The 23,403-nt window shown below is 42.7% G+C and overlaps 1 protein-coding gene across 1 annotated transcript; it reads right to left on the bottom strand.

Annotated features, from left to right (window-relative positions):
• Positions 1 to 3,732: 3,732 nt before the first annotated feature.
• On the bottom strand, positions 3,733 to 23,261 carry p4ha2 (procollagen-proline, 2-oxoglutarate 4-dioxygenase (proline 4-hydroxylase), alpha polypeptide 2; the record flags this gene model as incomplete). The annotated part of the gene is made up of 15 exons (XM_079238020.1): positions 3,733 to 5,224; positions 5,857 to 5,953; positions 6,184 to 6,252; positions 7,803 to 7,868; positions 7,941 to 8,000; positions 9,285 to 9,338; positions 9,739 to 9,838; positions 9,998 to 10,068; positions 10,368 to 10,544; positions 11,136 to 11,332; positions 13,137 to 13,376; positions 15,256 to 15,393; positions 17,178 to 17,329; positions 17,622 to 17,718; positions 23,180 to 23,261. 15 exons carry the CDS (start codon positions 23,259 to 23,261, stop codon positions 5,154 to 5,156), a joined length of 1,671 nt encoding a protein of 556 aa, XP_079094146.1. The 3' UTR covers positions 3,733 to 5,153.
• Between the last annotated feature and the right edge of the window lie 142 nt (positions 23,262 to 23,403).

The following is a 23,403-nucleotide window of genomic DNA, read 5'->3' as shown; positions in this document are numbered from 1 at the left end:
ACACCTATGCTTTAAATGAACATGAAAATTGTATTTTATAAAAAACCTGGTCATGTCCTGTTCTACCGAAGACGGTCTCTGTTCCTGCATTCTTCCATGCTCTTGCCCCTGACCGAGGTTCTGTCCGAGGTTCTGTGCAAGCACATTTATCAGGCTCTGTGCAGCTGAGGCCACTGTCGCATTATAGTCGACATTCTGGCAAACACAGATGTTAACAAAGACAACACACATTAAAGGACTTGAGCTGGTCAGTGTAAGGAGCAATCCCCGAAAATGTGCTAATAGCCTAGTAGCTCTATGCATAATTTCCCACTTTGGCAAAAGCCCCACTTCAATAAATCTAGTTAATGCTTTTTAACATGTACCTATGTCACAGCCATCATTATAATGTTTCTAGTATCTATACAAAACAACCGTTAAATGCAGGGCTCTCAAGTGTCACGCATTTCAGTCGAGGAGGAGGAGGAGGATATGTCACTCTTACCTGTCTTAAAAACTTGAGAGCCCTGTAAATGTCTTACCTGCGCGCTGGTGCCAGCATGCGGGTGGAGCAGACGCCATCGCAAAATCACGCTGTGTTCAAGTTTATTGCCCTTGTACTGCGATTCATGCCAAACATGGTCTAAAACAGCTTGCTAAACATAACTGTGTCACTGGCGTCAATGTAGTTTACTGCCAATCCTGTGAATATGCTGTATAAAGGTAGTGAGTCATAATTCTCGTGGTATCCATGTTACCTGAAGACAACATGGTTCTCGGCCGTTCTCGGCCTTCTTTGTTAAGGTGTCACTCATGAGACCACGCCCCTATCGTGGATACCACGCCCCCCATTCCAGATCCGGGCCAAGACTGAAAGCTGAAAATATGAAAACTGTTTTAAAACTAAAAAAAAATACATTTTATTTAAAAAAAATACTTTTCATACACTTATTTTTATTTTGAATACATTTTTTCAAATGAACAATACATATGACCTGGATTTAGCTCCATAATCATGGGGCAAATTGCAGCGATGATTTCCACTGCGGTCGAAGGTGACTTTCCTGGGGGGTTTACTTTACAAGCGTCTGATCCTCTGCTCATGTTTCTTGTCAGACTTCTTTTTAAGGGATGTTGTATATAAAAAATATTAAAATAAGACCCAAGATGTAACAAAAAACTAAATTATAAGACGCTTTAAAGGCTCCAAAACACATCTTCAAACAAAGTTAGAGCTGTTTTGGTTATTTCACATACTAAAGATTTCTGCAAACCTTTAGCTAGCTAGTTAGATAAGATAATCCTTTATTAGTCCCTCAGTGGGGAAATTACAGGATCACAGCAGCATTGCTCACAAGTGAATAAAAGAATAATAAAATAGAAACAAGTAATATAAATAAGCAGTAAAACAGTAGAATATTAATGTACAGACTGAATAGAAAAGTATATATAAACAAAAAGTACTGTAATGTATTGCACGTAATATTGCACCAGGTGAATGATAAAGTGACCAAGTTCAGATCAAGTGTTCGATTGTCAAAGTGGTCTACTGGGAGCTCAGTGTGTTGTGCAGCCTGACCGCAGTGGGAAGAAAAGACTTGCGGTATCTCTCCCTCAGACACCGGGGATGAATCAGCCGGTGACTGAATGAGCTGTGCAGCGCTGCCAGAGTGTCCTGCATGGGGTGGGAGGCGCGGTTCATCATGGACGAGAGCTTCGTCTTCATCCTCCTGTCCCCAACCACCTCCACGGTATCCAGAGGACGCCCCAGCAAGCTGCTGGCCTTCTTTACCAGCTTGTCCAGTCTCCTCCTGTCAGCTGCAGTGATGCTGCTGCTCCAGAAGACCACTCCATAAAAGCTGGCTGATGCCACCAGAGTCGAAGAAGGTCTTCAGGAGTGCTCCCTGCACCCCAAAATACCTCAGTCTCCTCAGCAGAAAGAGTCTGTTATGTCCCTTTTTCATAAAGTGCATGAGCGTGGTCAGTCCAGTCCAGTTTGTTGTTCAAGTGAACACCCAGATACTTATAAGATTTGACGATCTCAATGTCCAGTCCCTGTATGCTCACCGGTACCGGAGGAGAGCGTTTACCCCGGCGGAAGTCCACCTCCAGCTCCTTGGTTTTACTGGAGTTAATCTGGAGGCGGTTCCGCTGGCACCATCCTAAAAAGTCCTGATTTAGTTCTCTGTATTCCCTGTCATCATCGGGGGAAATGAGGCCGACGATTGCAGAGTCGTCAGAGAATTTTTGCAGGTGGCAGTTAGCAGAGTTGTGTTTGAAGTCCGAGGTGTATATGGAGAAGAGGAATGGAGCCAGAACGGTTCCTTGTGGGGCTCCCGTGCTGCAGGACACCCGATCTGACTCACACTCCCGTATCCGCACATACTGTGGACGGTTGGTGAGGTAGTCCAGGATTCATGCAATCAGGTGGTGGTCCACCCCGGTCTGCTCCAGCTTGTCCCTCAGAAGCAAAGGCTGGATGGTGTTGAAGGCACTGGAGAAGTCGTAGAACATGACTCTTACAGTACTTCCAGCCTTTTCCAGGTGAGAGAGGCATCTCTGCAGCAGGAAAATGACGGCGTCATCCACCCCGATGCCAGACTGGTAGGCGAACTGAAGTGGGTCCAGGGATGAACTCACCAGAGGGCGGAGATGGGCAAGGACCAGCCTCTCCAGGGTCTTCATCAGGTGGGCTGTCAACGCCACCGGCCGGTAGCTGTTGAGGTCCTTGGGCCTTGGTCTTTGGTACCGGTACCACGCAGGACGTCTTCCATAGTTGTGGTACTTTCCCCAACCTCAAGCTCAAGTTGAAGATGTGCTCTGCTATCTCGCACAGCTGGTCTGCGCAGGACTTGAGGAGCCTTGAGCTGATGCCGTCTGGACCCGTAGCTAACTTGTTAATTCCACCATGCTTTAATGCTACACTGTTTATAACCGTCCCTCCGCCTCACTACCCGCCGCTCTGGGGAAGGACAAGCTAAGAAGCTAACTAGGCAACTGTCTCCTGAGTGCCGACAACGCTTTGCCCCACTGACGTGTGTTGTCACCATAACTGACAACAAAGTCAAATGACAACGGAGTTTTGTTTTCAATATCTGTTCTACTTTTATTCCATGTCTATTTATGTGGCTCATTTATGTTGTTTTATTAGTTTTTGGACAACAATGGAGCTCTATGGCACAGAGGAAGAAGTTATATCAGGCGCAATACTCCCATGTTGACAATACGTTTAATTAAAAATTAAGCTGGTGAAGAGATCATGCAGTGGTACCACACTCTGAGCGAAGTAAAGCAACCACTATAATCATGATGTTATGACATGTAACAGCAGGAACTTTATAAAGTAAAGGGATGTTTTTACTGATGTAACTTGTGCTTCCATGCTACGGTTTGAAAGTGGAACCAGGGCTGTTACTGTTTACCTCCATGTGTATCATGAGTTCTTTCTTTAAAATGAGGCAAAGAGTAAAATCTAATTGTTGTATTCAGAGGTCAAAAGTTCATGTTGAACAAAGCATTTCAGCATAAACATCATGCTGAAATGAAAACTTGAAACTAGAGCTTGAGACCATAAACTCATGTTTACAATGTTTACTGAAGGAATAAATAGAGAGAAATAGAGTTATTTTCTATAGACTTCTATACAATCAGAGGAGTCGCGAATGCAGCTTTACCACATGAAGCATTGGCCTGCCTAAAACCCTCAATGATGTGAGAAAACCATGAGAAACAGGAAAGACACAAACATTTTAATAACAGGCACCATTTATTGACTTGTTGGCTATCTTGTAGAAAGAGCACAAAATGTGAAATAACAGTGTAATAATTTAAAGTTTATATAAATAAAAACATCTTGGACATGATTTGGGGAAAATGTGTTTTTTTGTTGTCAGGTTTAAAGGAAATTGAAACACTTTGGATGCAAAACGGTGAAGAACAATGGAGTATTTCAATAGTGTAAACACAAAGTTGTGAACAATAAAGATGCAATGAAGTCAATTTGTGTCTGAAAGACTGATGGTAACCAACAGCTGTTTTAAAAAATAATACAACTTTTTCTTCTTTCTGTTGCTGCTTCTTATCCGGAAATGTTAAACATATATATGCTCTCTTAAAGATATGTATATGTGACATTCAAATAAATCTGAATGATCTTCTTTGATACCATTTTATAAGGTTTTTGTCACGCTTTCTGTATGTTTTGGTGTTTTTAACAGAGAGATATTATCTAAATTAAATAAGGGCTCATCTGTATCACAACCAATGCTAATTCTTTTACTTTGAAAAGTTGAAAAACGCTGCTGCTGAGTGGAGAACGCTGGGGAGCTGTAACCAAAAACACACAAGTAATAGCTTTTGGTATCAGTGGAGAAAAATACAAGGCAGAGGAGTCACACACTTGGATCTACCGGTTACTTAAATCAGATTTGAATGACCTTAAGAAGCTGCGTTTTAGGTAATACGGATAACTTTTGTTCAATTATATCTTCATTGACCTTTTGCTAAGCTCCGCCCCTTGAACGCACACTGGGAGCATTTCTTTTTCTTCTTTTGCAATTAATTTGCAAGTCAACATATTTTTTTAAACCTTTGTTTTTGTCATAAATATTCACACAAAACTAAAAAGCTACACTAGAATATATTTTAAACAACATAGTGCAAATAAAGACATCACGTTGTGATTGGTTGCTGTCGGAAATAAACAAAGCGTCCACTATAGTGCAGCAACAACATGGAGGCTCTGTGGTCCGATCAAACTTTATTCCTCTTCTCAACCTCGACAAAAGCAGCGCAGACCAAATCCACTCCTTCCGTTCTTACATTTCACAATAAAAGCCATAGACGTAAACACTGCCTAACTGTTTACCAGAAGGAACTCAAATTCATTCAGAGAATTTAGCAAAAAGGGAACAAAAAAAAACCTCCATGATAACATAGCTCTCACAGCTTCAGCAGCGGCAGGAGGCAGGGCTTAGCAGAGGGTCAATTCACCCATATGAATAAAGTCTGGGTGACGTGAGGATGCATGACGGAGAACCTAGTCCTGTTTCTTTTGGTTTAAAAAAGAAGATTTTATCCAGCCAGCTCCGAAGATACAATTGAGGGAGAGAAGTGTTTCCCAGATTAAGACATTAATGCGGGTGAGTGTGCGTTCTGGAGCTTTGGTTCACACTTCAGTCCACTTCTGTCAAGCCACATGGTCTCCTGAACTCTTGTCCACGCTCGTGAATCCACTTGTTTGATACTGAAAACAGAAAAAAGCCAACAACCCAAAAATATAGAAACAGCCTTTGTATTAGAAAACAACACTTTTCCATGTGGTGAATGCATTGCCCCAGAAAGGTTCAGCGTGCGTTTGTAATAGAAGGGATAACAAAATCTAATCTGATAAAAACATGATTTGACATGTAACCTAATTAAACTACCTTTAACATCACACAGTATCTTTTTGTAGGTGTCTATTTATTAGGACAATTTCTTTAAAAGACACACCGCAGGGGAAATAAATACAATTCTGCAAGCAAATGAGAAAAACATCGAAAATCTATTGATTATCTGGAAATAGCAATGTGCTTTTCTTTCGTTTGTGCCAAGAGTGTGTAGATGAAGTATTAAGTCGTCAGCTAGTTATCATTAGCTTACTAATTCTACCATGTTTTCATGCTAATGTTACGCTGGGTATGAGTTTGATTTCACCCATATTCTTATACAAAACGAATGGATCAATATATTCATATATAATAGTTCTTTTTTTTTCCTGTCCTTTTTTAGAAAATTGGGACTACAATTTGAATTCTGTTTTGCAACCCTGTACAAAACAAATACAAATATTGTAATAGTTTTTAAAATTTGTGATGCATCTGAACTTTGACTCACCCCATTTACTTCCTACTAAGACGGGACAGGCTGCATGTCGGGTCCTATAGTCGCCCTCCCCGCTCTTGAACAGATTGTACCAGAACACCGCCGTCCCCTGTTGGAGAAATGGAACGAATGGAGACATTATGGTTACGACCGATGTGCACATGAGAGAAGAAGGGAAAGTTAGAGAAGCTGAATGCGATGCACTGTGATCACGGCCATAACTGGGCCCTTAAAATATTGTGCATTAGCCGCGGACAGACAGAGAGGTGCACACACACTCACTCACTCACTCACGGACAGAAAGCGTAAACACACTCAACACACACACAGTTGTTTCACCTTTCGAGGCCAGATTACTGCCCCAAAGTCGGGGAAGACGGTGGCGCCTCCCGCCTCAACATCACTCATCTGAGAAAAGACAACGAAACTTTAGAAACTTTCTCGTTTTTTTTTCTTAAAAAAATAAATTTTGCTAATCCTCAACAGATACTTTTTTTTTCTCCTTAGCAAAATACTGTATACATTTGTTTTACTTAAAAATAAATAATAATAATGATAATATATTTATCTTTTAATGAACCCAAATGCGATAATAATGGCATGATATTCATTTTAAATGTGTGCGTACATCCAGAAATACAAGTGGATGTTTACCCAACACATTACAAGTTTTATGTTATGTCCTTTAATCAAAAATAAAAAAAAGTCAGAAGACAGCAATACTATTTGCACAGGCGGAATAACAAATGTAACCGTTTACACCCAACTACGACTAAATCCTCGGACTGATTTCACTTAGTTAATACGAGAAACTCCTTGATGAGTGGATTGTGATACAAATAAATAAAACAAGGTCCTGTGAGAAATAAAAAAATGCACAAAATGACAAGTCACACATCTTTTCACAACAAAGAACTGAAAGAAAGTATCTATGTGCACTACAGCGAGAGAGAAGACGAGAAAGACTAAAGAAATACTTGAGCGGAGCAAAAGAAAAATGGAATCTGGTCTTTTAAACGGACACACCGGCTGTTTTTCATCACGTTGTTTCCCGTTACGTAGCTGAAGCTATTTCAGATATGTTTATTGATCTGAAGGGATGGTTTATTGTCTAAATATCATACCATATATTTTCTGGATCACTTTGAACAGTTATACAAATTAAACAGTTTTATTCTGCAATATTTTGAGAATTTAAAGAGTAACTAAACTCGGAAACTATATTTTTCAGCTGAAAATCATCTGGCTATAAAACCAACGTCTCCCGTCTTTGCAGACTGTGGAGAGACGGAGTATTAATCAAAAGTAGTTGCTACCTCTTCAATTACCCTGTTTGATTGTTATGCTGCACATGTTATGGAAAACACAATCTAGCTAAAACTCTTGGGTTTAATTACTCTTTAACAGTTTTTATTTGTATTTCTGTACTATCTGCTGCTACGTTACCTTAGCTATAATTTCCCTTCAGGAATAAATGTTTTCACTGCACTCTGTCCTGTTATATGGTTTAATCCTTGTTCATTCAGAATTAATAAAGACTCATACATTTTCTGAAACGTTTCAGTGCAAAAGTGCATAAATAATTTTTCTTTTGTGTATAATTGGATTTCTAGTGTTAGCGAGGGTAAAATAAAGAGTGGCTTCCAAATCAGCATGTTAATGGAGGATGGCCAACAAAAGTCTCAACAATGTGTACTGGAACTGATTGACAGAAACACTTTTGAGATATTTGTCAGCAAAGTTTCTCAGTCGTGCAAAATCTGTAGAAATAATTACAGCCTCTTGCCCTATTACGTCGAGCAATTCTAGATTTTGAAACATGCCAAAATGAAAGTCAATCAATACAAGTCCAAGATTGAACCAGAGCGTATGCATTCGCTCATGAGGCTGAAGCGTAGATTTTTTAGGGGCGCTGCCACACGACCTTCATTCAACGGCGACTGATTGCACGTACTCACGTAGTTCAAAAAAGTTGCCACGCGATTTCCAGTGCCTAATCTTTTGAAAGCATCAGGCTCATCTTTCTACAAAGATAAAATTCAAGAGTAAAAACACAAGATGAGAACACTGCTCTCCTTGCACACACGTGTACTTACATAGTTCAGGAAGGTAGCGAGTCTATTTCCGTCGCCCTTGAGGTTGCTGTCAAAAGGACGCTGCAACAGATGGTTAGAAGGTTTAACCCATCACCGGAAAGACTTGGAGTCGGAGCCCGGCCGCCGAACACATGGTGTGACAACGCTGCTTTGTGTAACAACGACACAACATGTGCAACACATTTCACTGTGCAGCAACGCCCATGTTTTGTATTCAGTTGTTACATTTTGTAGTGGTTGTTACATGTTGCAATGGTTGGTACATGTTACAGTGGTTGTTACATGTTGCAGTGGTTGGTACATGTTGCAGTCGTTGGTTCATGTTGCAGTGGTTGATACATGTTGCAGTGGTTGTTACATGTTGCAATGGTTGTTACATGTTGCAGTGGTTGGTACATGTTGCAATGGTTGTTACATGTTGCAGTGGTTGGTACATGTTGCAATGGTTGTTACATGTTGCAATGGTTGTTACATGTTGCAGTGGTTGGTACATGTTGCAATGGTTGTTACATGTTGCAGTCGTTGGTTCATGTTGCAGTGGTTGTTACAACATGTGGCAGTTGCACTGTTTTAAAATGTAAAGCTTGTGATAGTGAGGAATGTCCCACCCATTCCAGTGGAATTATTATGGTCTGTATTCCTGGGAAAAATATCTGTACGTCACTCAACGACGAGAGAGAAATGTGTTTTTGATCATGTTTGAATTGAGCCATTTATTACACATGATGTGATTTTTCTCAACAAAAAAAAGATGATAATTTTGCAAGTCAAGGAAGTCGCATTTTTTATTTTTTTATTTACTGAAAATATGTAATCAGAAAGACGACGCACCCAAAAAGCGGCGTAAGTGACGTCTCTCTCTGAAGCTGCGGTGCCCTTGTGTTTCGTAGCAGGATGTTCTCCAGTAAGACAATGTTTCGCCTAGGTAACGCCCATTTTGGTGTATTACTATGATAACTTGCAACTTTCTAAACTTGCAAAATGATCTTTTAAAATTACAAACATCAAATGTGTAATTCACGGCACAGTCCAAACAAGATCAAACTATTATTCGTCTCTCGCCGTTCACTATCGTACATATTTCTTCATAAATGAAGCCCTGTGGAGGACACCGGAGGGAGCGTGGCTTATGTATAGATCACATGTCACAGATGGTTCCCAGGTGTCACACACAGAGGGAACAACAGTCTCAGATCTCCACAGTATAAAAGAACATTCAAAGGATGGAGGGTTTATCGTGTTAAAGATAAACAGCTTTTCAACAAGCAAAGAATTAAGACATTGTGCAGAATTCAAATGATCTATTTCTATAAATACAACACACACACACACAAATGAACTCACCCTTGAGAAGTCATAATGGGGCTCGTACTGTCCTCCGACTCCATAGTTAGCGACCTGGTGATCCGTCGACAAAGATGATTAATTATTAAACTAATTGATAGCACTTTATAATAAGTACACACTATTTAGCATTAGTAAAGCATGAATAAACCCTGAATTCATAATTTATAAAGCATTATTCCAACATGAACACTTATTAGTAACTCATTACTATGCAATTCATAAACACATTTATATTATAAATTACAAATGTGCATTATAAATGTTTCATTCTTGATTAATAAGCTTGGTTTTTCATACTTTATGAATGATGGATTCCCCATTTGTAAATGAAGTATTAAGGACTTACAGATGATTAATAAGATCATTTGTAAAGTGTTAGTAAAGATGAAAAAAAAGCTGCAATTCATGATTAATTCAGGTAGTGAAGTATTTTTCCAGTGCGTTACTTTACCTGTAGTAACTCTGCAGTGTCGACCTCGAGGCCTGTGATGTCTTCTATTCTCTGGTTTACTCTGACAATGAGCGGGTCGTCCACTTCCTCCAACCATGCACTGGAAACACAAGTACGCACACACACACACACACACACACACACACACACACACACACACACACACACACACACACACACACACACACACACACACACACCATCTAGCTTCGGTCTTCTCAGTGATCGAGTTACTGACGGAGGAGAACCTCTCCATTACCTTTTTGAGACTCTGTAGTTGGCGGTGGTCAGGACGCCTGTTTTGGGGTCACGGACCGTCGCTCGAGCAAGCTGAAAAAAACAACAACAAAGTGTTTGTCGTCATAGTCATGACATCTCAGTTTGAGATGTTCAAGGTGAACGCTCGGGTTAAAAATGTATCTACCTCTTTTCTTCTTTTTTTTGGGGCCTTTTAGCAAAGTGAAAACATAAAACCTAGAAGTTGATGTTGAAAAGAGCCCCGACTCTCGCTGATGACGTCCAGAAGAAAAATACATCCTCAGACAGTCTTCATAGACTCTATCAGTACGAGCGCCTTGTGCTGAGCGAGTTTGTAGATTTATTATCATTCATGTATTCTTTAGGCTCACCCTGGGTTTAGCCAGCTTCTTAATCTTCTCCGTCTCCTCGTGCGACAGCACGTCCAGGTAGCGAACGATGTGAGGGCTGTCCCACTCGTCCTCCTCCTTCATGGGCTTCAGCAGGAGGCGAGGGTTCCTCTTCCCGTCCTGGAAGCGGCAGAACAACCGGCTGCGCCGCGCGTCGTTCTGGTGAAACACAAGAAAATGTGATCGTGTCGAGAGAGAGGCTCGATGTAGGGCGACTAGAAGTGGACGTTTCTTATAGGATTATATTGCAATTCAATATATTCCTTTAATCATTGTTGTGATCTTTCTGTTCAATATAAATTAATTTAGACCCAAAGTATTTTTGTCATGAAAATAAGCACTCGATGAACACAATAAAAATCGATCAAAAAGATGCTTTATGATTAAAGGCGAGACACTACAGGAAAAAAAAGGTTTCATGCACTGATACATTCTCAGATTAAATTTTTTTTCCATCACACGTCCTCTCAGACTGGTTGAAAGAAAACATCAAAAATACACATTTTGGTGTTTATTTAACTACTTTGTCTGTTTGGTCTGTAGATTTCTCCTAAATTCAGAAAACTTGTAATACAAAAACTAATAGTCTTGATGTCAGTAATTAACTGGGGAAGTTTCATGGTGATTACTAGTATTATTTATTTTTTAACCACACCCCTGTAGTGTCTCCCCTTAATAACACTTTAGATTGTACATAAAGACAAAGTATTTATTTCCATCACAGACCACCTCCTTCTCAATAGGCCTCACCATCTGGAGCCCCTCCCCTCTGCAGAGAGCCTCGTAGGTCTCCCTCTCTGGGAGGTGGTCTTTGGGTCGAAGGTAGGTTCCCAGCAGGATGGGCTCCTCGGAGGCCGGCTGGTAGTCCTGGTTCTGCTCTTTGAGCTGCTTTGACAGCAACCGCTCAAAATAACGCAGGTTTCCTCCTGCCCTCTGGTGGCCAGGGGCTGTCAGTACAAGACACAGTTCAATGCTAGTGGATCAACTCTGAGCTGAAGTTTAATAACCTGTAGAGCGGAGAAGAAACTTAATCTAATGTTTATCAAACAGCTTCATTTAAAACAAGCTTTCCCCTTTCATGAGGTATTATGTAATAGTTATACATGACTAAAACATAGAGAAAAGCTTTCACAGCTTCTTATCTCTCCAACTTTAGCTTTTTAAAGTATTATTTACTTTCCTCAAGTACTGTCTGGTTTCATTAAAGATGTCACGGTTCAGCGCCACACATTTCTCTATTAGTTGTTTTCATCCTGTCTGTTTATTAACTGTCCTGTCATTTCAGATCCTGCTCCACGCCCCCTTCATTGTGTCAGGCACTCCCTCCTCGTCAGCCCTCGTTCCCTTCAGGTCCCTTTAGAACCTAGCTCTCCAGCGGTCCCTGTGTGTTATCTGTAGTTCACCTGTTCAGTAAAGGATTCTTATTGTTCTACCTCTGTCTCGTAAGTCGTGCTTCTGGGTCCTAGTCCTTCTAACTGTTACAAAAGAGGAAACGACTCACTAGAATGGCAGCTGGAAACGCACTTCCACTCAGCTTCAATCAACTCCAGAGGCGTCAAAAATAGTACATTTTAAGCTTCCTAATACTTCTACTCTGCTACTGAGTTAGAGGGAAATATTGTACATTTATCTCAACTACTTTTATTCAACAGCTATTAATACAAAACGCATGATCATTTTGTGAAATAAATAAACTACCCAGCAGTATATTGAGCAGTTAAAATTAGTGAGTATTTAGACTTTTGGGTACTAAAAGGACATTTTGAGTATTTCATGGTGTGGCATTGCTTTTAAAAAATAAAGTTATCTGTTCTATTTCCATCCCTCGAACTTTAGATTTTCTTTGTTTTTCAAAACGGTTACCTTTTGTAGCTCTTATAAATAAATGTAATTTTCTGTGTAACGATTCCCCTCGAAAACAGAATAAATTGTTTAATCCGTTACAGGTTTCTGTTTTGATGCACGAATGAGCCGTTAAATGTGAATTTTAAACTACTGTTGTAGGTCAAGTAAAGACGCCAACCACAGACCTAAGAATGATGGTCTGCAGCTTTCAGCTGAGCCCTCGATGCTGAAATAAGGTTACAAACCACGAGCTCCTACTTCGGATGGACAACACCCTGCAACTCCGACTCAGGAGGGTGAACCTCAGCAACCCACCAATTACCTCACAGATTGGTCGGCTAGCCGGTGTCTGTGTTTGTGTGTGTGTGTGTGGGGGGGGCGACTTACATACAAGTGCTATTCTCAACTTCTAAAAGCTGAGAGCATGAACCCATCCACCCTAACCCTTGATGGTTGAATCCTGACATCCCCCGAAAGCTTTAAAACTTTAGGGACCTAACTGACGTCCCCTGGTGAACGGTTCAGCCTGAGAGGCTGCAAGTCTTGAAATGACATATAATTGACCTATCAATCAGCTTATAGCCCCGCCCTAAAGAACCCCCGGCTTTATATTCTGTTTGACACTAAATGGACCATAATTTACTAAATGAACATCATGCTGTATACTTCTATACAACCTGGTGGACAGGAGAGAGAATGCAGCTTTAACACATGAAGCATTGACTTCTATACAACCATAGGAGTCGCCCCCTGGTGGTAAGTAGAGTGAATGCAGGTTTAAGATAATTCCCTCAGGAAGTGTTTATAAAGATTTCAAAATGTTCTCAAACACTGGAGTTTGTAGATTAGGGTTATTTGTGTCGTGTTTATTAGGAAGCACACTGATTCTAGCTCATGTCATCTTACCAATAGCCACCAGCCGCCGGGTCAGCTCAATGGCTCGAGGGAGGTCTCCCATCTGGTAAACGGAGTAGCTGAGGTAGTCCAAGATGTCTGCCTTGGAAGCCACGGATTCCTCCCCGCCGTCCAGCTGCTTCAGGGCCTGCTGCATCCACAGCACCGCATGGTAATAGTCTGCGTCGTTGTAACCCGTCTTGCCCATATCGAAGCAGTCGTCCACAGTCAGTAAGACATTGGCGTGCATCCCTGGAGCGAGATTCAATATACCGAGAATCACGATATATTTATCACGTTTATTTCATCAAACATGGATCATGTTAAGGGTTTTATTAATTAATCATGACTCATTTTGGAAACAATTCAGATGCTCATAATATATTTAGTATTTTAGTTTAGCTTATTTTCCTATAATGTGCATGTTTTTTTGCATGGAATTCCTAAAGTTTGTCTAATTTTCTTCTTTGTCTTTGATTTTTAAAAGTATTGTTCTCCGGTGTCACTCCTACTGCTTCAGATTTTTTTAATTTCTGCAGAATTAAGCATAATCTGAAACATGAAAATGCAATTTCTACCTCAGTAAGGTTCCTATTTGTCACTTTTTTGGACATTTATCAATTCTAAATCAGCTTTAAGTGTTTTGATGGCTGGCAGTTTGAGACATGCAGTCAGTCCACTAAGGAAACTGGATTCTGACTCAGCAAGAAGAGCGCCGAATGCTCACAAAAACACAACTGAAGGAAAAACTGGCATGGCAGTTTTTGAAGGATGTAGGTTTCTGCATGCAGTAAAAATGCATGTACAATCATGTATTTGAATATTTCTGCCTATTGGGGTCCCAAGAACTTAGTTTATACTCAGTGGTCGTTGACCTCTTAAAAAAAAGTAAATTGCCTAGTGCGATCACGAATAGTTGACTGATGAAAAAAAATCCCTATTGACATCTTAATTTACAGGTCTTAATTTAAAAAAGTAAATATTTTGCAGACAAATAAAATCGTGGATATCATGATATTCAACCTTTGTTTCTTCATAATGTTTTTAATACTTAACTTGTTTTTTCCGCACCAAGCGCAAGTATAAACAAAGATTTAAGAGTCTTTCTTGCATAAATTGGATTCGGCTGGACATCTGTAACTCTTGTGGATCCAGTGATTTATATTATATTCATGTGTGATGATGTTTGTCATCCAATTTCACACAGTGAGGCCATTGTTTGAAACTTGACGTCACTTTCCAAAACGACCTGCTGTGACCTTGAGGATAAACACAACCTCATGAAACGTTACAACAACTAAGGCGGGATCTTGAGCATTCAGAGGATGTACGGCTTCTTTAAGGTAAATAAACAATAAGGGGATTTCTGAGCAGTTCACAGAACATGAAATGCTCATCATCCAATAGCTGAAACATGCAGAAATCTCCAAATGTCATAGGTTTATGATACCAAATCCCAGGATGTATTTTTCAATGGTGTCCTCAAGGTCTTGATGTCTTAATGTGATATTTTGGAGGGATTTGTGTTCATTTCTATCAATTCTCAAGTGATGAAAAAAATAACTTTATTTTATTTAGCACCAAATGCAACCTATACATTGCTGCAACAACTTATGAGAATTACCGTCACATACTCCTAAAAAAGCCCTTTTGAACTTTATTTAAATTCATCTTGAGCTTTTAGATCATGTACATCACTTCTATGTGACATCCCCCTAAATTTCTCTTGTCCCCCCTAAAAAAGACAAACAAATCTGAAGTCTGCATTAACAAATAAAGCCGAACTTGAGGACAACAGATTCAACATGTGTCCTTGTGTGAGGCAACTAGAACTTTTTGTTCTAGTTTAACATTTGTTTCCTAACCACATGCACAGTTATCCTCAATATTCAGAGCCAAAGTATTAACTCTGAAATAACACCTTAAACTATCTTTAACCCTAAACCCTTGAAGAAGTGAGGTCAAAACAACATGATCTTGAACTCAAAACAGCCTCTCACTATGGTTTTAGAATAAACACGCCAGTTTAAAATCATCACGGGTGGGTTGGGTTTTGCATTCCTCTCATTATTTCATTAATGATCACGCTCGTCTGTCCCTCTCAACGTATTCATGTTTAGTCCTTGGTTACCAGGCAGCTTTCCTCTGGAGAAGGCCTCAGAATCCAGTTGGTACGTGTCCTGAAGACGCATCAGCGCCTTGGCTGCGCCCGTCTCATCCTCTTCATCTGGGAAGAACTGTCTGTGTACGGACATGTTGGAAATGAACCCTGGATAGAAAAAGTCAGGTCGGAAATGTCACGATGGAAGTTCATTAAAAGGTACTGCGAAGAACTTTAATTCAGTGTTGATTCTGGCGCCCCCTGTGGACTAAAGTGGTAATGTATCTGAGTACCAGGATCCCTTTAGAAAAACACTCATTTTACTGCAGCAGGGTCTGAATGTGTTAATGTGGTTTTAGTATTTATACATATTTTATTTCTTATTTTATGTCTCTCTAATTGTACTTTTCTACTGTTTTACAATGATCACTTTATTCAGTGTTTTTTTAATATATTTTATTTATTTATCTTTCCATATTCTTATTTTAAGTGCGTTATTCTCTTCACCTTCCCCCCCATATTCATCTTGTTTTCATTTTGTCAATCATTTGTAAATCACTTTGAAATGCATAAGATTTGTTTGAAAAGTGCTAAATAAATCAAACTTAATTGATTGATTGTTTTTAAAACCTTTGAGTGAATGTTCCACTTACAATAAAGTAAAGCATTAAGGCTCATTAAATATAAATGCATTTAACAATAAAACTTCTAATGGACTTTTGTTTGTGTCGCCATCCTCGTTCTCCTCCTCTGTCACCTGATCTCAATGTGTTCGCAGCCAAAATTGCCGATGAAAACAAAAGGTAACAACGACTTTCACCAATATCTTTAATATATTCAGTTAATATATATTTAACTTACAGCCTGTTCTGAACTCAGATGGGCATCCGAGTGAATATCATCGTTCTCATCCCGCCAATCACTCAAATCCAGTGTCTCCTATGTGGCTAATGATGATGACTAACAATCTCTAAAACAAATGTATTGAAGAAATATTACCATGTTTGGTTGTCTGTATTCTTCTTATTTCATCTCTACATGTCAGATATCACAACCCGCTGCTCCGTAAATCTTGATAATTCACGAAAAGAAACTCCAGAGGGCTTATGCGACATTTTCATTCAATATTTTCTGTGATTTGCACGGAGTCTGATGCGATTGCAATCTGCGTGAATGAGCCTAAACTAATAATTATTGGCAAAAGTCCAAATTCCATTTAGTTTTTTGAGTTTTAATGTTTTATTTTTTTACTTTCTTTATTGACACGGCAAAGTAAACACATCCGTGTTTCCAAAACATAAAACGGAAGAGGATCAATTCTCTTAACACATTGAAGCTCCTGCACGTCTTCCACGTGAGGTTTACATCCAATCTCTCTGACTCACGGCCACGTATACACTTGTGTGACACATCATTCCTGCTATCTGCCTCCCCGATTGCCTCAGGTCCAAACAACACACACGAGAAGCAGAGCATGTGCCAAAATATGCAGAGATGAGGACCAGCTGCAGCTAAAACACGACAGACTCTTTTTCTCTCTTCGGAGAGTATTTGAGCCGAGATCAGCAGAAAATGTCCACGCTGCAGCTGGAGTGACGCTTCACTCGCATCCGCTCTGCGTTTCACATTTTGCTGCCAGCTCTCTGCTCATGTTGAAAGGAGCTCCGTGGAAAGAGTCTCAAGACTCACTGGACCAGACTCACTGGACCAGACCAAGCTGTTCCACTCTTGAACGTCTCTCACCTCCTTTCTGTGAATCATTATTTGCAGCACTCTCCCAAGACATGGAAATCCCTCTTCTTCAACCAGACACTTCACTTCTCCAACAATCTATTCCAGCAGCTCATGGTAAACCACATCAACGAGGGGAGCCTCTAAATAATTAGTCGCATCCATCCACTTTCTATCCGCTTATCAACCATCCCTCCCTCCCTTCCCTTTCCTTTCCTTACCATCGGAGGGGTTCTCCAGCACCAGAGTCTCCAGTTCAGACCACTCCGTGTTGAGTCTCTTCATCAGTTTGTAGGCATTCACTGGGTGGGCCAGGTAGCCCTCTGGGTCAGAGGTGGACACTCTGGTCAGAGCGTCAAGTTTGTTGGCCCAGCTGTGAGACAGACAGACGGACAGACAGACAAGTGTTGTTACTACTGGAAAAGCTCCTTTTACAGATACATATGTTATAATTCTACATACAAGTATAAAACATTATTTAACATACTCAATAATATTATTTTCCATTTTCATATCTAACATTTACACACACTTGTCTTTCAGAGGCGGTATTGGCCTCAGTTTTGAAGCTAGATTGAAGATAAAGTCATCATATGAGATTACATGACCGGATTAAGCTAACCATAGTACTTGAGTTGTGTTTAAGTCACAGGGTTCAAACGTACCTTTTGACAGCAGCAAGCTTGGACTCCTCTGCTTTAATGTAATCCCTCAGAGACTGGACCAACTCTTTCTCTGTGTGGATCAGGTCGGTCATTTGGCCTGCAGAGAGAGACGGATACTGAAGGTGAGTGAGGTCATCAAGCGTTCCATGTGTTTATTTTATTCCTTGATATTCAGTGTTTCCGAGACACATATTTTCTCTTTCCAATTCAAAACTCCACAAAGCAATATTTTCTAACATTTAATCAAAAAGGCTCCTGTAATTTACTTTAAAAGGCTGATGAAAAGTATTTTTAGTAACATCGCTTTCCTCAGACTTGAATCCCCGGTCTGATTGGACAGAATGACTCACAGTGGGTCATTCATCCAGGAGCCTCCGAGTGGAGCGTGCATCTTAAACAATTCAGCAGCGCGCATAAGCAGAAGAGGAGAAATTAAACACTGTCATTGGTTCTGCATGCAACCGCGATAACCGCCCAGCCAAGTGCAGTCAATCACGGAGTTCGAAGGGACGGTTTGATACCTAGTGAGTGATGTGACGCAAACTCTGTAAATCAGGGATGCTCCTCTCAGAATAGATGAAGGACAGTTTGGACAAAGGAAACCATTTATATGCAGCAGATTACTTTTAACCCTTCGAGATTTTCGAGCACGCCGACGCGCTACACGATACTGCCGTTTTGAAAATATTCACTCCGTCACGATAATTCTGCACAGAAATATGGTTCCACGTCTCCAAGATTTCGTTAAACTTCAGCTTCATCTGCCCTGTGTCCGCGAGATTATATGAGATTCATACAGCAAGATAGAGCATTCTACACACCCAGACGTGTCATATGATGCGTACACAGCTTCACCGGGAGAGAGAGAAAAAGAAAGCAGGCAGGCTGAGCGAAGCTATACTGGAGAACGACGCAACTTCAACCATAAATAGAAGGAGTCGATCCCTGAGATGTACAGGACAACGCCAAGCAAAGGGATCCATTTGAAGATGGGTAAGTGTATTTACTGAACTTTGCAATAGCATATTTACGTTAGTAATGGGACCTGTAGCCAGATAGAGCTGCTGCTAACACGAAGCTAGCGGGTAGCGAGCTAACGATCGCTAACGTGGTTATATATGGCTACAGGGTGGATAAAAAACTGAACGGTGGGTGTTCAAATATTGTCACGATCCCTGTTAACTTTCGTTCAGCGAACGTAGTACGCTTAGTTGTGTGGGATCTCTGTTATGTGTTTGAGACTGAAATGACCATGCTGTTAGGTTAGCTGCGCGCTAACGGGAAGTAGCGGTGCAGTAGCTAAATGGGTACAGGGTGGTTATGAGACTGAACGGGGCATAATCAAATATTGTCACTATCCTGTTACTTTCTTTCAGTGAACTTATACTAACTATTAGCAATGTATTTTACAGAGGATTTGCAGCTGCCAGGGTCCAGAGGACAACATGCAGCATCGCTTTAGCAGCCTCCAGTCCATCCATCCATCCATTATCAGCCGCTTATCCGGGGTCGGGTCGCGGTGGCAGCAGGTTCAGCAGGCCGACCCAGGCTTCCCTCTCACCCGCAACACTTTCCAGCTCATTCTGGGGGATCCCGAGGCGTTCCAAGGCCAGCCGGGAGATATAATCCCTCCAGCGTGTCCTCGGTCTTCCCCGGGGTCTCCTACCAGTTGGACGTGCCTGGAAAACCTCTAATGGGAGGCGTCCAGGAGGCATCCTGACTAGATGCCCGAACCACCTCAGCTGACTCCTTTCGACACGAAGGAGCAGCGACTCGACTCCAAGCTCCCTCCTGATGTCCGAGCTCCTTACCCTATCTCTAAGGGTGAGCCCGGCCACCCTGCGGAGGAAGCTCATTTCGGCCGCTTGTATTCGAGATCTCGTTCTTTCGGTCACGACCCAGAGTTCGTGACCATAGGTGAGGGTTGGAACATAGACCGACCAGTAAATAGAGAGCTTCGCCTTCCGGCTCAGCTCCCTCTTCACCAGGACGGACCGGTACAGCGCCTGTTTTATTGCTGCAGCCGCACCGATCCGTCTGTCGATCTCTCGCTCCACCTTACCCTCACTCGTGAACAAGACCCCGAGATACTTGAACTCCTTCGCTTGGGGTAGGCAGTTTGTCCCCACCTGGAGGGAGCAATCCACCGGTTTCCGGCAGAGCACCATGGCCTCAGATTTGGAGGCGCTAACTCTCATCCCTGCCGCTTCACACTCGGCTGCAAAACGCCCCAGTGAATGCTGGAGGTCACAATCCGAGGAGGCAAACAGGACCACATCATCCGCGAACAGCAGAGAGGCGATCCCGAGACTCCCGAACCGGATCCTCTCCGGCCCCTGGCTGCGCCTAGATATCCTGTCCATGAAAGTCACGAACAGGACCGGTGATAAAGGGCAGCCCTGGCGGAGGCCAACACCCACCGGGAACGCGTCTGACTTACTACCGAGGATACGAACACAGCTCCTACTGCAGGCGTACAAAGACCGGATAGCCCGTGCCAACGGGTCCGGCACCCCATACTCCCGCAGCACCCCCCACAAAACCCCCCGAGGGACCCGGTCGAAAGCCTTCTCCAAGTCCACAAAGCACATGTAGACTGGTTGGGCAAACTCCCAGGACCCCTCCAGTAGTCTTGCAAGGGTAAAGAGCTGGTCCACTGTTCCACGACCGGGACGGAATCCGCACTGCTCGTCTTGAATCTGAGGTTCGACAAGCGGTCGGAGCCTCCCTTCCAGCACCCTAGCATAAGCTTTTCCCGGGAGGCTGAGCAGTGTGATGCCACGATAGTTTGAGCACACTCTCCGGTCCCCCTTCTTGTAGATGGGAACCACCACCCCGGTCTGCCAGTCCATGGGCACTGTTCCCGACCCCCATGCGACACTGAAAAGGCGTGTCAACCAAGACAGCCCAACAATGTCCAGCGCTTTCAGCATCTCAGGGCGGATCTCATCCACCCCTGGCGCCTTGCCACCAAGGAGCTTTTTGACTACCTTAGCGACCTCTGCCAGGGATATGGGAGAAACCACCCCAAAGTCTTCCGGCGCTGCCCCCTCTCCGGGGGACATGTTAGCCGGGTTTAGGAGTTCCTCAAAGTGCTCTTTCCACCGCCCGACGATGTCCCCAGTCCGGGTCAGCAGTTCCCCCCCCCTGCTGAGAACAGCCTGGGGTAGGCCCTGCTTTCCCTTCCTGAGCCGTCGGATGGTTTGCCAGAACTTCCTTGAGGCCAACCGAAAGTCCTTCTCCATGGCCTCCCCGAACTCCTCCCATGCCCGAGTTTTAGCATCCGCGACCATCGCAGCTGCAGCCCTTCTGGCCTGCCGGTACCCGTCAGCTGCTTCAGGAGACCCCTGGGCCAGCCAGGCCCGAAAGGCCTCCTTCTTCAGTTTGACGGCTTCCCTCACCCCCGGTGTCCACCACCGGGTTCTCGGGTTTCCGCCACGACAGGCACCGATGACCTTCTGGCCACAGCTCCGAGCAGCCGCGTCCACAATAGAGGCTTTGAACATGGTCCACTCGGGTTCCATGTCCCCAGCCTCCCTCGGGATTTGTGAGAAGTTCTTCCGGAGGTGGGAGTTGAAGACCTCCCGGACAGGGTCCTCCGCCAGACGTTCCCAGTTCACCCTCACTACACGTTTGGGCTTGCCAGGTCTTTCTAGCCGACTCCCCCGCCATCTGATCCAACTCACCACCAGGTGGTGATCAGTTGACAGCTCTGCTCCTCTCTTCACCCGAGTGTCCAAGACATACGGCCGCAGATCAGATGATACGACTACAAAGTCGATCATTGATCTCCGGCCTAAGGTGTTCTGGTACCAGGTACACTTATGAGCCACCTTATGCTCGAACATGGTGTTCGTTATGGACAAACTGTGGCTAGCACAGAAGTCCAACAACAAAACACCATTCGGGTTCAGATCGGGCAAGTCGTTCCTCCCAATCACGCCCCGCCAGGTTTCTCTGTCATTGCCCACGTGAGCGTTGAAGTCTCCCAGGAGAACTATGGAGTCGGCAGGCGGCGCCCTTTCCAGGACCCCTCCCACCGACTCCAAGAAGGCCGGATACTCCGAACTGCTGTTCGGTGCATAAGCACAAACAACAGTCAGAGCTTTACTCCCTGCAACCCGTAGGCGCAGGGAGGCGACCCTCTCGTTCTCCGGGGAAAATTCCAACATAGCGGCGCTCAGCCGGGGGCTCGTGAGTATCCCCACTCCCGCCCGGCGCCTCTCACCCTGGGCAACTCCAGAAAAGGACAAAGTCCAACCCTTCTCCAGGAGCTTGGTTCCAGAGCCCATGCTGTGCGGGGAGGTGAGCCCAACTAAATCTAGCTGGTACCGCTCCACCTCCTGCCTCCAGTCCGTCTCTGCCAAATCATCACTGAAGGCCACAACGCCAGCCACAGCTCATCATCTCACCATATAAGAATACATTTGATTTTAGACATTTATTTACATGTTTCTACCATTTTTGTAGTCATATATTTCACTGCTTTTGTGTACCTAAGACCTTTGGTAAACTAATTTCAAGCACCAAAACAGTTCGACCTCCTGAGTAAAGCTATGTTTTCACAAGAGATATGAAGATTTTCCAAAATCTAGATTATATTTTTCAGTTTTAGAGTAATATTTCTCTGTACACTTTTGCCTTATGACAATGGTGCCTCATTATATAGAGAGCTGAGATTGTTCTGCAATTTTAGATGTAAAACACATGGGTATCTATCATATGCAAGTGACTTTAAAAAGTGAATTTAAGAAATTATGTAAAATCAAGAAAATGACCCCCGACTCCAGAAGAAAGAGATGTTTTTTTCAAATTCTATTTAAAGAATCAGTGGACCACAATTATTTCTCATAAAAGCTATTCAGGGTTCCTCAAAATAAACTGAACTGGCCTCTTTAACCACTTCCTCTGTTTAAACTTTTTTATGGCAAAGAAAAGCCATGCATTCCTGAGCTCAAAACTCCTGGAAAGTGCTGCAGGGATGACGTATGACAACTCCCAGTCCAGATACCGCCGTGGTAGAGACCTGTCAATCGCCTTGTAGCCCCGCCCCTAAAGCATCCCATGCTTTATGGTCTGGTTGACTCTAAATTACCATAATTTACTAAATGAACATCTTGCTGAAGAAGACTTGAAACTAGAGATTGAGACATACACTCATGTTCACAATCTTTACTGAGGGAATAAATCAAGAGAGTAATTTTCTATAGACTTCTATACAACCAGAGGAGTCGCCCCCTGGTGGTCAGGAGAGAGAGTACAGCTTTAACGCATGAAGCATATACATCTATACAATCAGAGGAGTCGCCCCCTGCTGGATGTTAAAAGGAATGCACGTTTGAGACACTTTAATATTGGCTCTTTGTTTTTCAGACCCGGAGGTTGCCGCCTGGGGTCAAACACAAGCTGAAGAGAGTTCTTTTGTCTTGCTCTACGATATAAAATACATCAGTAAAAAGCCCTCTTGTGAATGTTGAAGTGTCTTAAGAAAAGGCGGTTACTTAGGTTTATTTTCGGCATTAGCCTCAATGTCACTTGTGTCTCGAGCTCAAACCTACTGATGGAGGTGAAGATCTCTGCCCGCGTTGTCAAGCAGCTACAGAGCAGCGCCCAGAGGACGAAGGACTGGAACTTCCTCATTCTGTCTCTTTCGATAACCTGCAAGGAAAACATCATCACATCACAAATAGATCCACACAAGCTACAGTTTTGACCCTTTGATGTGTGTCTAAATTATTGTCCATCAACATTCAACACAAGCCGTTTAATATTCCGTCCGGTG

Source organism: Taurulus bubalis (assembly GCF_910589615.1).
Source record: "Taurulus bubalis genome assembly, chromosome: 2".
NCBI classification, from domain to species: domain Eukaryota; kingdom Metazoa; phylum Chordata; class Actinopteri; order Perciformes; family Cottidae; genus Taurulus; species Taurulus bubalis.
Note: the sequence above shows the minus strand (reverse complement) of the source record. Positions and strands in the feature narration are given on the sequence as shown.